The sequence below is a fragment of the Bombina bombina genome, chromosome 6 (genome assembly GCF_027579735.1).
Source record: "Bombina bombina isolate aBomBom1 chromosome 6, aBomBom1.pri, whole genome shotgun sequence".
NCBI classification, from domain to species: domain Eukaryota; kingdom Metazoa; phylum Chordata; class Amphibia; order Anura; family Bombinatoridae; genus Bombina; species Bombina bombina.
The window spans coordinates 1,097,294,131-1,097,312,137 of NC_069504.1; the positions used below are offsets into that span (position 1 = coordinate 1,097,294,131).

Here is an 18,007-nt window from a genome sequence, read left to right on the forward strand (position 1 = left end):
TCGTTCCTTTCGCAATTTCAGGAACGGACCGGCTCCTAGCTCTACAGCCTCTAGACAAGAGGGTAACACATCCCAGCCCAAACCAGCATGGAAACCATTGCAAGGCTGGAACAAGGAGAAATAGGCCAAAAAGCCTGCTGCTGCTACCAAGACAGCATGAAGAGATAGCCCCCGATCCGGGACCGGATCTGGTAGGGGGCAGACTTTCTCTCTTTGCTCAGGCTTGGGCAAGAGATGTTCCAGACCCCTGGGCTCTAGAAATTGTTTCTCAGGGGTATCTCCTAGAATTCAAGGACCTTCCTCCAAGGGGAAGGTTTCACATGTCTCGCTTGTCTTTAGACCAGATAAAGAGACGGGCATTCTTACTTTGCGTAGAAGATCTTTCAAAGATGGGAGTGATACACCCAGTTCCAACAGCAGAACAAGGACTGGGTTTTTACTCCAACCTGTTTGTAGTTCCCAAAAAAGAGGGAACGTTCAGACCAATTCTGGATTTAAAGATCCTAAACAAATTCCTCAGAGTTCCATCATTCAAAATGGAAATCATTCGGACAATTTTACCAATGATCCGGGAGGGTCAATACATGACTACAGTGGACTTAAAGGATGCGTATCTGCATATTCCTATCCACAAGGATCACCATCATTTCCTAAGGTTCGCCTTTCTGGATAAACATTATCAGTTTGTGGCCCTTCCCTTCGGATTGGCCACTGCGCCCAGAATTTTCACAAAGGTGCTGGGGTCCCTTCTATCAGTGCTAAGGCCAAGGGGCATTGCAGTAGCACCTTATCTAGACGACATCTTGATTCTCAGCAGGCAGAGCCTGATACTATAGCATTTAAATTCAAGCTAGAACATCTCCGCACCCTACTTAAGGAGGTCCTAGCTACACTTGATGATTGTGACCCGTTGGTGATTCCAGAGAAATTGTGCAAAATGGACAAGTTTTTAGAGGTCCCAGTGCACACTGATGCATTTCCGATACCCAAGAGGGTGGCGGATATAGTGAATAAGGAGTGGGAGAAGCGAGGTGTGCCTTTTGTTCCCCCTCCTATATTTAAGAAAATGTTCCCCATTGTTGACCCCAGAAGGGACGCGTGGCAGATGGTCCCTAAGGTAGAGGGGGCAGTTTCAACGCTAGCTAAGCGCACGACTATACCAATAGAAGACAGTTGCGCTTTCAAAGATCCTATGGATAAAAAATTAGAAGGGTTGCTTAAGAAAATTTTTGTTCAGCAAGGTTTCCTTCTTCAACCAATTTCTTGCATTATTCCTTTCACCACGGCAGCGTCTTTTTGGTTCGACGAACTAGAAAATTTGCTCCAGAAGGAGACTCCTTATGATGAAGTCATGGACAGAATTCACGCATTGAAGTTGGCTAATTCCTTTATATTAGATGCCGCTTTTCAATTAGCTAAATAAGCGGCGAAAAATTTGGGTTTTGCAATAGTGGCCCGCAGAGCGCTTTGACTAAAATCTTGGTCGGCGGACGTGTCGTCCAAAACAAAATTGCTTAATATTCCTTTCAAGGGTAAGACCCTATTCGGGCCAGAGTTGAAAGAGATTATTTCAAACATCACTGGGGGAAAGGGTCATGCCCTTCCACAGGATAGACCTTTCAAAGCTAAAAATAAGTCTAATTTTCGTTCCTTTCGCAATTTCAGGAACGGACCGGCTCCTAGCTCTACAGCCTCTAGACAAGAGGGTAACACATCCCAGCCCAAACCAGCATGGAAACCATTGCAAGGCTGGAACAAGGGGAAATAGGCCAAAAAGCCTGCTGCTGCTACCAAGACAGCATGAAGAGATAGCCCCCGATCCGGGACCGGATCTGGTAGGGGGCAGACTTTCTCTCTTTGCTCAGGCTTGGGCAAGAGATGTTCCAGACCCCTGGGCTCTAGAAATTGTTTCTCAGGGGTATCTCCTAGAATTCAAGGACCTTCCTCCAAGGGGAAGGTTTCACATGTCTCGCTTGTCTTTAGACCAGATAAAGAGACGGGCATTCTTACTTTGCGTAGAAGATCTTTCAAAGATGGGAGTGATACACCCAGTTCCGACAGCAGAACATGGACTGGGTTTTTACTCCAACCTGTTTGTAGTTCCCAAAAAAGAGGGAACGTTCAGACCAATTCTGGATTTAAAGATCCTAAACAAATTCCTCAGAGTTCCATCATTCAAAATGGAAATCATTCGGACAATTTTACCAATGATCCAGGAGGGTCAATACATGACTACAGTGGACTTAAAGGATGCGTATCTGCATATTCCTATCCACAAGGATCACCATCATTTCCTAAGGTTCGCCTTTCTGGACAAACATTATCAGTTTGTGGCCCTTCCCTTCGGATTGGCCACTGCGCCCAGAATTTTCACAAAGGTGCTGGGGTCCCTTCTATCAGTGCTAAGGCCAAGGGGCATTGCAGTAGCACCTTATCTAGACGACATCTTGATTCAAGCGTCGTCCTTTCACAAAGCAAAGGCTCACACGGATATTGTTCTAGCCTTTCTCAGGTCTCACGGGTGGAAGGTGAACATAGAAAAGAGTTCACTGTCCCCGTCCACAAGGGTTCCTTTCCTGGGAACAATTATAGACTCAGTGGAAATGAAGATCTTTCTGACGGAAGTCAGAAAATTGAAAGTTTTAAATACTTGTCGAGTTCTGCAATCCATTCCTCAACCCTCCATAGCGCAGTGCATGGAGGTAATAGGTCTAATGGTTGTGGCAATGGACGTGGTTCCATTTGCTCAAATTCACTTAAGACCACTGCAACTGTGAATGCTCAAACAGTGCAATGGGGATTATGCAGATTTGTCTCCCCAAATTCAAATGAATCAGCAAACCAGAGATTCACTCCTCTGGTGGTTGTCTCTGAATCACCTGTCTCAGGGAATGAGCTTCCGCAGACCAGAGTGGATCATCGTCACGACCGATGCCAGCCTCTTAGGCTGGGGTGCGGTCTGGGAATCCCTGATAGCTCAGGGTCTTTGGTCTCGGGAAGAATCTCTTCTTCCGATAAATATCTTGGAATTGAGAGCGATATTCAATACGCTCCAAGCATGGCCTCACTTAGCGGAGGCCAAATTCATCAGATTTCAGGCGTACATCAATCATCAGGGAGGAACAAAGAGTTCCCTGGCGATGAGGGAGGTATCCAGGATCATCAAATGGGCAGAGGATCACTCCTGCCATCTATCAGCTATTCACATCCCAGGAGTAGACAACTGGGAAGCGGATTATCTGAGTCGTCAGACTTTCCATCCGGGGGAGTGGGAACTTCACCCGGAGGTTTTTGCCCAGTTAACTCAACTATGGGGCCTTCCAGATCTGGATCTGATGGCGTCACGTCAGAACTCCAAGGTTCCACGTTACGGGTCCAGATCCAGGGATCCGAAGGCGACATTGATAGATGCCTTAGTGGCGCCTTGGTCGTTCAACCTGGCTTATGTCTTTCCACTGTTTCCTCTTCTCCCCAGGCTAATAGCCAGGATCAAACAGGAGAAGGCTTTGGTAATTCTAATAGCCCCTGCGTGGCCATGCAGGACTTGGTATGCAGACCTGGTGAATATGTCATCGGCTCCACCATGGAAGCTACCTTTAAGGCAGGTGTTACGGTACCAACAGGATACCAAGGGTTAATACCAGGGGACAATGTCCTGCATAGGGAATCAGCAACTCACAACCCAGCCAGTTTTCAGGTTTAAAACAGAATGCCATTTATTAAAGGCTAGATGCCTAGTATTTATACAGGTCTGACCCCCCAGATGGGGGTTGAAAGACTGTTGTACATTACATGGAGGGAAAACGCCCTTTGACATGATACAATAGAATACATTACTTTACTTAGGCAGATAACAAGTTAAACATAAGACACAATGGAGTCCTTATCACCAACAGTCTGACTCTGGAGGTGATTAAACAATGGAATGTTTATCACTAACTTAATTATAGCTGATGCCAGCAAACCTGTCTTTAGAAATTAGCTTCTTAAAGCTAAACACAGTTAACTCCTTCAGTCCTGACAGAAGGGTCTGTCACATAGCTCCCCCCTTGTGGAACACTCCGGCAGACCCGGCTTGACCCTTTTGCGGGTCAACCTGGGGATAACCGGACTAGGAGGTGGTAGGCATGTCAGTTTGCCAGGACAATCCATCTGTATTCCCGTTATGAGAGAGAATTCCTGTCCATACAAACAAGGGTTTAACTTCCTCAGTGCCGAGACTAGGGCTAAACAGTCCTTCAAAATCCCATCAGCTTCTTTACGAGTTTTCTGTACCTGCTCTTTATAGGTATCCACAATCCCTTCATACTGACATAGGGTGCCCTTGAGTTGCTGCACCTCACTATGAGCCAGCGTCAGCTTCTCCTCAAGTGTCGTTAAGTTTGTCTTTAAGGTTTCATGTTCCACTCTCAAGCTGGTGTTTTCTGCAGTCTGTCGGTGCAGCTTGTCTAGCAGAGATTCACGTTCTAAACGTGCTTTTTCCTCTGCGCTCCTCTTCTCCTTCATCAGCGCATTGTAACGGGACTTCCACGTATCAATAGCGGATAGAGATTTACTGAGCTCAGCGTCCTGGGGCTTAGCAGCAGGTGGGTCAGTCTCTGCTGCACGGATCTGGGCACGGGTAGTCACAGGGTTAACATCGGCGGGACCCATAGGAGCGTAGGCAGAACCAAGGGGGGCCAAGTTATTTCCAAGGAGAACATCAGCGGGTAAATCCTTCATGACCCCCACATTCACAGGTCTAGCGCCCACTCCCCAATCCAAATGTACCCTGGCAACAGGTAGGCGGAACACAGCGCCCCCTGCTACCCTCACAGTCACAGTGTCTCCAGTGTGCTGTTTCTCAGACACCAAGTTCTTTTGAAGCAAGGTCGTGGTAGCACCAGTATCCCGTAGACCACTGACCTCCTTCCCATTCACTTTAACCAGTTGCCGGTTATTCCGGCGGGCAGCTTGCACAAGGTCTGCTTCATGTAGGATTCCCCAGCATTCTTGCGCCTATACGTAGCGGGCCGCAGGCTGAGGGTTACGTGGGATTCCGCCGGCGGGTCTTCTCCAGGACTGTGCTTGGTTCGCTGCATTTAGGGGACACTCTGGTCTTTTGTGCCCAAGTTGCTTACATCCAAAGCACCGAATAAGCTGTGAGTAGCCCCGTGAATTGAACCGGGCTCTCTGAGGGTAGTTTGTGGCCGGAGGCCGTGTGGTATAGCAGTGCATCAGGGTTTGGTAACTGGCAGCTGCTGGGGTGACTGGGGGTCTGTACTCCACTCTAGCAGGGGGCTTAGTGGTAGCAGTGTCCAGTTTGCGGGCATCCGTATACTCATCTGCCAAGCGAGCCGCTTCATGCAGGGTGGAGGGTTTACGGTCCCGAACCCACTCTCGAACTCCTGCGGGTAACTTGTCGAAGCAATGTTCCAACAGGAATTGCTGCAGCACCTCTTCCCCAGATACGGCTTGGCACCCTGCTATCCAGTGAGCTGCTGTGCGGTGCACCTTACATGCCCACTCAAGGTAGGAATCTCCAGCTACTTTAACAGTGTCTCTGAACCGCCTCCGGTATGCCTCCGGTGTAACCGCATACCTGGAGAGCAAAGCCTCTTTTACAGTATTATAATCCCCGACTTCCTCATCTGGAATGGCCCGAAAAGCCTCACTGGCCCGGCCAGATAATTTTCCGGATAATATCGTGACCCAGTCCTCTGCGGGTACCTTGTGTAGTGCACATTGCCTCTCAAAATCCGCAAGGTACCCATCAATCTCTCCTTCTGTTTCCAGGAAGTTTTTAAAAGCTGCAAAATTTACTTTTCCCTTTTCCACTCGGGTTGCTGTGACTTGGGCTGCTGCAGCGCCGCTTTGGCGAAGTAGGTTGGCCTCCACAGCTGCTATGACCCGGTCGATAATTTCCGCAGATGGGTTGGGGCCATAATGTGCCAGTCTTATTTTAACCGCCCGATCAAAGCTTGCTTCTTCGGGGGTTCTGTCTGATATGCTGGGCCCATTGGTTCCTTCCATCTTAGTCAGTATTGTAATAATCCCCCTCTTCCTGAGGTTACTGGCTTGTGTAGTTGCTCTTCTGGGCGATAAGGTTCATTCCGTCGCTTGCCACCAATTGTTACGGTACCAACAGGATACCAAGGGTTAATACCAGGGGACAATGTCCTGCATAGGGAATCAGCAACTCACAACCCAGCCAGTTTTCAGGTTTAAAACAGAATGCCATTTATTAAAGGCTAGATGCCTAGTATTTATACAGGTCTGACCCCCCAGATGGGGGTTGAAAGACTGTTGTACATTACATGGAGGGAACACGCCCTTTGACATGATACAATAGAATACATTACTTTACTTAGGCAGATAACAAGTTAAACATAAGACACAATGGAGTCCTTATCACCAACATTCTGACTCTGGAGGTGATTAAACAATGGAATGTTTATCACTAACTTAATTATAGCTGATGCTAGCAAACCTGTCTTTAGAAATTAGCTTCTTAAAGCTAAACACAGTTAACTCCTTCAGTCCTGACAGAAGGGTCTGTCACAGCAGGACCTTCTAGTCCAAGGTCCATTCGAACATCCAAACCTAGTTTCTCTGCAGCTGACTGCTTGGAGATTGAAAGCTTGATTCTAGCTAAGCGTTGGTTCTCGGAATCTGTTATAGATACTCTGGTTCAGGCCAGAAAGCCTGTAACCAGGAAAATTTACCATAAGATATGGCAGAAATATCTTTGTTGGTGTGAATCCAAGGGTTACTCGTGGAGTAAAATTAGGATTCCCAGGATATTGTCCTTTCTCCAAGAAGGATTGGAGAAAGGATTGTCAGCCAGTTCCTTAAAGGGACAGATATCTGCCTTGTCTATTCTGTTACACAAGCGTCTGGCAGAAGTACCAGATGTTCAAGCGTTTGTACAGGCTTTAGTTAGGATCAAACCTGTTTACAGACCTGTGGCTCCTCCATGGAGTCTAAATTTAGTTCTTTCAGTTCTTCAAGGGGTTCCGTTTGAACCTTTACATTCCATAGATATTAAGTTATTATCTTGGAAAGTTTTGTTTTTGGTTGCTATTTCTTCTGCTAGAAGAGTTTCTGAATTGTCTGCTTTGCAGTGTAATTCACCCTATCTGGTGTTTCATACAGATAAGGTCGTTTTACGTACCAAGCCTGGTTTTCTTCTAAAGGCGGTTTCCAATAGGAATATTAACCAGGAAATAGTTGTTCCTTCTCAGTTTCAAAAAAGGAACGTCTGTTACACAATCTAGATGTGGTTTGTGCTTTAAAATACTATCTAGAAGCAACAAAAGATTTCAGACAAACATCATCCTTGTTTGTCGTTTATTCTGGTAAGAGGAGAGGTCAGAAAGCAACTGCTACCTCTCTTTCCTTCTGGCTGAAAAGCATCATCCGATTGGCTTATGAGACTGCTGGACGGCAGCCTCCTGAACAAATTACAGCTCACTCTACTAGAGCTGTGGCTTCCACATGGGCTTTCAAGAACGAGGCTTCTGTTGAACAGATCTGTAAGGTAGCGACGTGGTCTTCACTGCATACATTTGCCAAATTTTACAAATTCGATACTTATGCTTCTTCGGAGGCTATTTTTGGGAGAAAGGTTTTACAAGCAGTGGTGCCTTCCGTTTAGGTTACCTGACTTGTTCCCTCCCTTCATCCGTGTCCTTAAGCTTTGGTATTGGTTCCCACAAGTAAGGATGAAGCCGTGGACCGGATACACCAATGTAGGAGAAAACAGAATTTATGTTTACCTGATAAATTTCTTTCTCCTACGGTGTATCCGGTCCACGGCCCGCCCTGGCATTTAGTCAGGTTTAAATTTTTGTAAACTACAGTCACCACTGCACCCTATGGTTCTCCTTTTTCTCCTAACCGTCGGTCGAATACCTGGGGGGGCGGAGCCTGAGGGGAGCTATATGGACAGCTCTGCTGTGTGCTCTCTTTGCCACTTCCTGTAGGGATTGAGAATATCCCACAAGTAAGGATGAAGCCGTGGACCGGATACACCGTAGGAGAAAGAAATTTATCAGGTAAACATAAATTCTGTTTTTTTCCTGGACTCTGTAGAAGTAGAAGTTATGAATATTGGTTTTGAATTGACAAAATACTACAACACTAATATTGGAGGTCTCCAATGCCTCCCATTGCGGAAAAAGGTGGCTACTTGCGGCATTCGTCTCTTTTTTAGAGACTGATTTTTTTCTTACACACACTAGGATATGGATTTGCACAGATCCTAGTGTGTTGCACTTTCACAAGATGAAATCCGGTTCCAAAAAAAAAAGACAAATGACGCAAGTGACCAACTTCTTCCACATTCTGGGACAAACCTCTGAATACACATTCTACACAGTCTAACTAATATGCAACAGGGTACCCAGCTGTAGTGTTGCACCAATCACATGCTTGGTACAAAATATTAAACGTTCTGTTCAATTTTATTTTCAGGTGTGAACGTGGGAGACAGGTGGAGCAAACTTACCGATATTACAAATAAGCACGCTAAGGACCATGTCCTGATTTTCAATGACTTACACTTCCTGATGTCTTCCTTGGGTTCAAAAGATCATGAGATGACAGCTCAGCTTATGGATTCTATGCAAGAAGTTGCTAAGTTAGTAATAATATTCATATGTTTGTCTTGAAACCATTAAAATAAAATATTATTTATACTGAATATGATACCTACTCTTATAGACAGGCCATTTTGTTTTCAGATCACCTGGTGAGAACTGTCAGCACGCACTAATTGATCCGATTGGTTATCCACTGTGCAAGGCTCTAGTTGAATATGATAATGGCAATTATGACAAAGCAGTAGACCTGATTCAGCCAATTCGTTACCAGATACTTGAAATAGGAGGTAGCAATGCGCAGGTATTAAAACAAGTTGCAGCACGTTTCACTTAAGGTTTATACTCTACATATACATTTTTATACATTTTCTGCTATCCAAATCACAAATTAATTGTGTAATTTAATATAAATGTATTTATTGATAATTTGTGCAATAAAACACGTAAACATCAGTAAATCAGTAAAATCAGCCGGGTGGTCCATTAAAAAGGGCTTGGGGAGAACACTGGATTGCGCTTTTAGTATATTATTGGTTGTGCTGTAAGCTGTAGCTTTTTACAAAATACTTAGGGCGAGATTACATATGCGGCGCATGCTTCAGCGCAACTGCTGAAACCTGTGTCGCCCGTAAATTCACTTTGCACATCGGGGAATCACATATACGTCACCAGCAGTTCATAACCTGAGTCAGATAAACGGATGTCCAGAAATGTGCGTAAATACACATTTCTGGAGGCACCAGTGACTTACGGCAGTTTAGAAACTATATTTTTCTCTTGTTAAGTGTATCCAGTCCACGGATCATCCATTACTTGTGGGATATTCTCCTTCCCAACAGGAAGTTGCAAGAGGATCACCCACAGCAGAGCTGCTATATAGCTCCTCCCCTCACTGCCATATCCAGTCATTCTCTTGCAACTCTCAACAAAGATGGACGTAGTAAGAGGAGAGTGGTGTATTATAGTTAGTTTTTTAACTTCAATCAAAAGTTTGTTATTTTTAAATGGTACCGGAGTGTACTGTTTCAGCATTAGAAGAAGAATCTGCCTGTGATTTCTATGATCTTAGCAGAAGTAACTAAGATCCTTTGCTGTTCTCACATATTCTGAGGAGTGAGGTAACTTCAGAGGGGGAATAGCGTGCAGGTTTTCCTGTAATAAGGTATGTGCAGTTAACATATTTCTAGGGATGGAATTTGCTAGAAAAATGCTGCTGATACCGGATTAATGTAAGTTAAGCCTTAAATGCAGTGATAGCGACTGGTATCAGGCTTATTAACAGAGATACATACTCTTATAAAAGTGTAATATAAAACATTTGCTATCATGTTAATCGTTTTTATATATGTTTGGTGACAAAACTTATTGGGGCCTAGTTTTTTTTTCCACATGGCTGGCTTGATTTTTGCCTAGTAACAGGCTTTCCACTGTTGCAATATGAGTGGGAAGGGCCTATTTTAGTGCTTTTCTGTGCAGCTAAAAATACTGACAGAGACATTCAGCTTCCCTCTGCATGATACAGGACATCTCTGAAGGGCTCAAAAGGCTTCAAAGTCGTGTTTGAGGAGGGTAACAATCACAGTAGACTGTGGCAGTTGTGAATGTGTTTAAAAAACGTTTTTGTCATTTATTATTCTGTTTTTGTTATTAGGGGGTTAATCATCCATTTGCAAGTGGGTGCAATGCTCTGCTGACTTGTTACATACACTGTAAAAATGTTGTTAGTGTAACTGCCTTTTTTCACTGTTATTTCAAATTTTGTCAAAATTTGTTTCTCTTAAAGGCACAGTAACGTTTTTTTATATTGCTTGTTAATTTGCTTTAAAGTGTTTTCCAAGCTTGCTAGTCTCATTGCTAGTCTGTACAAACATGTCTGAAACAGAGGATACTTGTTCATTATGTTTAAAAGCCATGGTGGAGCCCCATAGGAGAATGTGTACTAAATGTATTGATTTCACCTTAAACAGTAAAGATCAGTCTTTAGCTATAAAAGAATTGTCACCAGAGGGGTCTGTCGAGGGGGAAGTTATGCCGACTAACTCTCCCCACGTGTCGGACCCTTCGCCTCCCGCTCAAGGGACGCACACTAATATGGCGCCAAGTACATCAGGGACGCCCATAGCGATTACTTTGCAGGACATGGCTGCAATCATGAATAATACCCTGTCAGAGGTATTATCCAGATTGCCTGAATTGAGGGGCAAGCGCAATAGCTCTGGGGTTAGACGAGATACAGAGCGCGTAGATGCTGTAAGAGCCATGTCTGATACTGTGTCACAATATGCAGAACCTGAGGACGGAGAGCTTCAGTCTGTGGGTGACGTCTCTGAATCGGGGAGACCTGATTCAGAGATTTCTAATTTTAAATTTAAGCTTGAGAACCTCCGTGTATTGCTTGGGGAGGTATTAGCTGCTCTGAATGACTGTGACACAATTGCAGTGCCAGAGAAATTGTGTAGGCTGGATAAATACTATGCAGTGCCGGTGAGTACTGATGTTTTTCCAATACCTAAAAGGCTTACAGAAATTATTAGTAAGGAGTGGGATAGGCCCGGTGTGCCCTTTTCCCCACCTCCTATATTTAGAAATTTTTTTCCAATAGATGCCACTACACGGGACTTATGGCAGACTGTCCCTAAGGTGGAGGGAGCAGTTTCTACTTTAGCAAAGCGTACCACTATCCCGGTTGAGGACAGTTGTGCTTTTTCAGATCCAATGGATAAAAAATTAGAGGGTTACCTTAAGAAAATGTTTATTCAACAAGGTTTTATTTTACAGCCCCTTGCATGCATTGCGCCTGTCACTGCTGCGGCGGCATTCTGGTTTGAGGCCCTGGAAGAGGCCATCCATACAGCTCCATTGACTGAAATTGTTGACAAGCTTAGAACTCTTAAGCTAGCTAACTCATTTGTTTCTGATGCCATTGTTGATTTGACTAAACTAACGGCTAAGAATTCCGGATTCGCCATCCAGGCCCGTAGGGCGCTATGGCTCAAATCCTGGTCAGCTGATGTGACTTCAAAGTCTAAATTACTCAACATTCCTTTCAAGGGGCAGACCTTATTCGGGCTGGTTTGAAAGAAATTATTGCTGACATTACTGGAGGTAAGGGTCATACCCTTCCTCAGGACAGGGCCAAATCAAAGGCCAAACAGTCTAATTTTAGTGCCTTTCGAAATTTCAAGGCAGGTGCAGCATCAACTTCCTCTGCTTCAAAACAAGAGGGAACTTTTGCTCAATCCAAGCAGGCCTGGAAACCTAACCAGTCCTGGAACAAGGGCAAGCAGGCCAGAAAGCCTGCTGCTGCCTCTAAGACAGCATGAAGGAGCGGCTCCCTATCCGACAACGGATCTAGTAGGGGGCAGACTCTCTCTCTTCGCCCAGGCGTGGGCAAGAGATGTTCAGGATCCCTGGGCGTTGGAGATCATATCTCAGGGATATCTTCTGGACTTCAAAGCTTCTCCTCCACAAGGGAGATTTCACCTTTCAAGATTATCTGCAAACCAGATAAAGAAAGAGGCATTCCTAAGCTGCGTACAAGATCTTCTTGTAATGGGAGTGATCCATCCAGTTCCGCGGACGGAACAAGGACAGGGGTTTTATTCAAATCTGTTTGTGGTTCCCAAAAAAGAGGGAACCTTCAGACCAATTTTGGATTTAAAGATCCTAAACAAAAAAAACATTTTACCCATGATCCAAGAGGGTCAGTACATAACCACAGTGGACTTAAATGATGCCTACCTTCACATTCCGATTCACAAGAATCATCATCAGTTCCTGAGGTTTGCCTTTCTAGACAGGCATTACCAATTTGTAGCTCTTCCATTTGGGTTGGCTACAGCCCCAATAATTTTTACAAAGGTTCTGGGCTCACTTCTGGTGGTCCTAAGACCGTGAGGCATAGCGGTGGCTCCTTACCTGGACGATATCCTGATACAGGCGTCAAGCTTTCAAATTGCCAAATCTCATACAGAGATAGTTCTGGCATTCCTGAGGTCGCATGGGTGGAAAGTGAACGAAGAAAAGAGTTCTCTATCTCCTCTCACAAGGGTTTCCTTCCTAGGGACTCTAATAGATTCTGTAGAAATAAAAATTTACCTGACGGAGTCCAGGTTATCAAAACTTCTAAATGCTAGCCATGTTCTTCACTCCATTCCGCGCCCCATGGTGGCTCAGTGCATGGAAGTAATCGGCTTAATGGTAGCGGCGATGGACATAGTGCCATTCGCGCGCCTGCATCTCAGACCGCTGCAATTATGCATGCTTAGTCAGTGGAATGGGGATTACACAGATTTGTCCCCTCTACTAAATCTGGATCAGGAAACCAGAGATTCTCTTCTCTGGTGGTTATCTCGGGCCCATCTTTCCAAGGGTATGACCTTTCGCAGACCAGATTGGACAATTGTAACAACAGATGCCAGCCTTCTAGGTTGGGGTGCAGTCTGGAACTCCCTGAAGGCTCAGGGTTCATGGACTCAGGAGGAGAAACTCCTCCCAATAAATATTCTGGAGTTAAGAGCAATATTCAATGCTCTTCTGGCTTGGCCTCAGCTAGCAACACTGAGGTTCATCAGATTTCAGTCGGACAACATCACGACTGTGGCTTACATCAACCATCAAGGGGGAACCAGGAGTTCCCTAGCGATGATAATTCGCTGGGCAGAGACTCACTCTTGCCACCTGTCAGCGATCAGAACTGGGAGGCGGATTTTCTAAGTCGTCAGACTTTTCATCCGGGGGAATGGGAACTCCATCCGGAGGTGTTTGCTCAATTGGTTCTCCGTTGGGGCAAACCAGAATTGGATCTCATGGCGTCTCGCCAAAACGCCAAGCTTCCTTGTTACGGATCCAGGTCCAGGGACCCAGAAGCGGCACTGATAGATGCTCTAGCAGCGCCTTGGTTCTTCAACCTGGCTTATGTGTTTCCACCGTTTCCTCTGCTCCCTCGTCTGATTGCCAAAATCAAACAGGAAAGAGCATCGGTGATATTGATAGCGCCTGCGTGGCCACGCAGGACCTGGTATGCAGACCTAGTGGACATGTCATCCTTTCCACCATGGACTCTGTCTCTGAGACAAGACCTTCTAATACAAGGTCCTTTCAATCATCCGAATCTACTTTCTCTGAGACTGACTGCATGGAGATTGAACGCTTGATCCTATCAAAGCGTGGCTTCTCCTTGTCAGTAATTGATACCTTAATACAGGCACGAAAGCACGAAAGCCTGTCACCAGGAAAATTTACCACAAGATATGGCGTAAATATCTTCATTGGTGTGAATCCAAGAATTACTCATGGAGTAGGGTTAGGATTCCTAGGATATTGTCCTTCCTCCAAGAGGGTTTGGACAAAGGATTATCAGCTAGTTCTTTAAAGGGACAGATTTCTGCTCTGTCTATTCTTTTACACAAGCGTCTGTCAGAAGTTCCAGACATTCAGGCATTTTGTCAGGCTTTAGTTAGAATTAAGCCTGTGTTTCAACCTGTTGCTCCTCCATGGAGCTTAAACTTGGTTCTTAAAGATCTTCAAGGGGTTCCGTTTGAACCCCTTCATTCTATTGATATCAAACTTCTTTCATGGAAAGTTCTTTTTCTGATGGCTATTTCCTCGGCTCGAAGAGTCTCTGAGTTATCTGCCTTACATTGTGATTCTCCTTATCTGATCTTTCATTCAGATAAAGTTGTTCTGCGTACAAAACCTGGGTTTTTACCTAAGGTGTTCCATCATTATGTCCTAATCTTTCTTCAAGAAGGAACGTCTTTTGCATAATCTAGACGTAGTCCGTGCCTTGAAGTTTTACTTACAGGCTACTAAAGATTTTCGCCAAACATCTAACCTGTTTGTTGTTTACTCTGGACAGAGGAGAGGTCAGAAGGCCTCGGCAACCTCTCTTTCTTTTTGGCTTCGGAGTATAATCCGTTTAGCCTATGAGACTGCTGGACAGCAGCCTCCTGAAAGGATTACAGCTCATTCTACTAGAGCTGTGGCTTCCACCTGGGCCTTTAAAAATGAGGCCTCTGTTGAACAGATTTGCAAGGCTGCAACTTGGTCTTCCCTTCATACTTTTTCCAAATTTTACAAATTTGATACTTTTGCTTCTTCGGAGGCTGTTTTTGGGAGAAAGGTTCTACAGGCAGTGGTTCCTTCCGTTTAAGTCCCTGCCTTGTCCCTCCCATCATCTGTGTACTTTAGCTTTGGTATTGGTATCCCACAAGTAATGGATGATCCGTGGACTGGATACACTTAACAAGAGAAAACATAATTTATGCTTACCTGATAAATTTATTTCTCTTGTAGTGTATCCAGTCCACGGCCCGCCCTGTCCTTTTCAGGCAGGTCTAAATTTTAATTAAACTACAGTCACCACTGCACCCTATGGTTTCTCCTTTCTCGGCTTGTTTCGGTCGAATGACTGGATATGGCAGTGAGGGGAGGAGCTGTATAGCAGCTCTAAGTGGGTGATCCTCTTGCAACTTCCTGTTGGGAAGGAGAATATCCCACAAGTAATGGATGATCCGTGGACTGGATACACTACAAGAGAAATAAATTTATCAGGTAAGCATAAATTATGTTTTTTTACATCGGCCGTAAAAGTCTAACACGCCTCCCAAAAATAAACCCGACATGTCAAGACCCCTATACCCGCCATACCCCCAAATTGGAACTAATAATAAAACTATTAACCCCTAAACCACCATTCACCCACATCGCAATCTACCTAATACATGTATAAACCCCTAGTCTCCCCACATCGCAAAGTATCTAATTACATTATTAACCCCTAAACTGCCAACACCCCACAACGTAATAAACCTAATTACACTATTAACTCCTAAACTGTTAAACCCCCACAACGCAATAAACCTAAGTACACTATTAACCCCTAAACCGCCAACCCCCCACAACACAATAAACCTAATTACACTACCTAACACCCCCTAAATTAACCCTAATTACATAAAATAAAAATATTACATTACAACCTAAGATTAAATTAAAATAAATAAAAAATTACAAGAAATAAAAAGTCTAAAATTACAGGAAAAAAAAATAAACAAAATGATCAAAAATAAAAAATTTAAACCTAATCTAATACCCCTATAAAAATAAAAGCACCCCCTAATCTAACACTAAACTACCAATAGCCCTTAACATGGCCTTTTGTAGGGCATTGCCCTAAGTTAAACAGCTCTTTTACATAAAAGAAAATACTACCCCCCACTAACAGTAAACCCCCCCATCCACCAAACCCCCCAAAATAAAAAACCTAACACTAAAAAAAACTAAGCTACCCATTGCCCCTAAAGGGGCATTTGTATGGGCATTGCCCTTAAAAGGGTGATCAACTCTTTTGCAGCCAATTAAAATAAAAAAATCCATAATCTAAAAAAAACCCACGCAAAAAATAAAAAAAAAGCCTAAATCTAACCCCCAAATAGGTACTCACCGTTCCTGAAGTCCGGCGGAGGTGGTCTTCCTCCAGGTGGTTAAGGTCTTCTTTTAGCCGGCGACATCTTCATCCAGCGCGGGGACCTTTTCTATCTTCATCCAGGGCAAAGGCGATGCGGAGGATTCTCGGATTAGGGGTTAATACATTTTATTTAGTTATTACGGTGGGGGGGTGATGGTTGACAGGTAGATATTGCGCATGCGTTAAGTGTTAGAACTTTCATCGAGTTACAGTACTTATATATTCAGCTCAAGGCTTGCTGCGCCTGCCTATGTGTGGCGAGGTGAAAAAGGAGTACAATTTCTCCTTTTTTCGCCTTGGGCTTAATATATAATACCAACTTGCGACGAGGTTCTATGTTAGTTCATTGGAGTAAAATTAGCGGGTGACGACTGAAATATACGTGCCTCATTTATATGCGGCACCCATATATGTGATAGCAATACTGGACTAAAAACTAGCGTCACTGGCTTTTGCGGGCGATGCCGCATATGCAATCTCGCCCTTACAGAGCAGTTTTCCGATGACGCGATCAGTATTACGTTGACACTTGGGATGTGGGTGAATTTTAGAAAAATACTATAAATGCAGATGAATACAGACGGTGCCTTAAAGGGATAGTCTAGTCAAAATTAAACTTTCATAATTCAGATAGAGCATGCAATTTTAAGCAACTTTTATATTTACTCCTATTATCAAATTTTCTTCGTTCTCTTGGTAACTTTATTTGAAAAATCAGCAAAGTAAGCTTAGGAGCTGGCCCATTTTTGGTTTAGCACCTGGGTAGCGCTTGCTGATTGGTGTCTAAATGTGTTAATCGAAGTAAATTAGAATATTTCTTAAAAATGCATGCTCTATCTAAATCATGAAAGTTTAATTTTAACTAGACTATCCCTTTAAATGAATTCATATACAAAACCTCAGCAAATAACTGCATGGCTTTCTCAAACAAAAATGTAGTTTAAACCCATGTGTTCAATTTCAGCGTAATGTGACACTGCACAAAATGGTTGCAAAATGATTCCAATATTTTATTTTTAATATTTTACAGAGAGATCTCTTCAATCAGGTACTAATCCATGCAGCAATACAAAGCAACTCTAAATGTCACCAGAATTTAGCCAGGTATTGCAAAAAAAATTATTAAGCAACTTTATCACTTGAAGTCTGAATTTATAAACCTATAGAACAGAAAATACAACTCATGTATGTAATGTGTAATATAACAATCTATGCTTCTATGCTATAAGATCAGTCTAATGTGGTGTGTATGATTATATTATATGTACTGTGCATGTGTGCGTGTGCATGCAAGGGTGTTTGTAACATGGTATCTTTTGAGTTGGTGTGATTTTGAATTGGAGATACAAACATAGATATATATTCTGTAATTATATAGCAGTGATGGCGACCTTGGCATCCCAGATGTTTCAGAACTACATTTCCCATGATGCTTAGGTACTCTGCAGTCCAGTCAAACATCATGGGAAATGTAGTTCTGAAACATCTGGAGTGCCAAGGTTTGCCATCACTGCTATATAGCAATATGAAACTAATATTTAAGCCTTGTGAGTTTGATTTTGGTTTTGTTCTGCTTTATCTATCTATACCAAACCCTAGACATCATAATTTACTTTATCATGACAAGAGTCACACTAGCGAAGGAACAAGCAATGCCTTGGTAACGTGTACAGCGATGTATAGGCTGCACCTTTCTGATGAGGCCTATAGAAGGCAAAAATATATGTCCAGATTTGTACTCTTTCTCAGATGGGGCATTGAATGGTATCGCAGGGCTGGGCATTCCTTTTTAGAATTCTACCCATTTGAATGTTACCTTGTATACTGCCTATGTTTATAGTGCTACTGAATCTGTTGGCGCTCTACAAATAACCGATAATAATAATAAATGGGATCAAACTTATATACTTGAGGAACGTTCTCCTCTAGAAAAATCACTATTGGGATAGTTGTT

At 43.7% G+C, this 18,007-nt stretch overlaps 1 protein-coding gene across 1 annotated transcript in view; it reads left to right on the forward strand.

Moving 5' to 3' along the window:
• The window catches only part of TTC38 (tetratricopeptide repeat domain 38), a 135,304-nt gene that overhangs the window by 107,457 nt on the left and 9,840 nt on the right, over positions 1 to 18,007 (forward strand). The window contains exons 11-13 of the mRNA XM_053719015.1: positions 8,455 to 8,620; positions 8,724 to 8,883; positions 17,084 to 17,157. Coding sequence (XP_053574990.1) covers positions 8,455 to 8,620; positions 8,724 to 8,883; positions 17,084 to 17,157 — 400 coding nt within the window. The remainder of the gene's footprint in view (positions 1 to 8,454; positions 8,621 to 8,723; positions 8,884 to 17,083; positions 17,158 to 18,007) is intronic.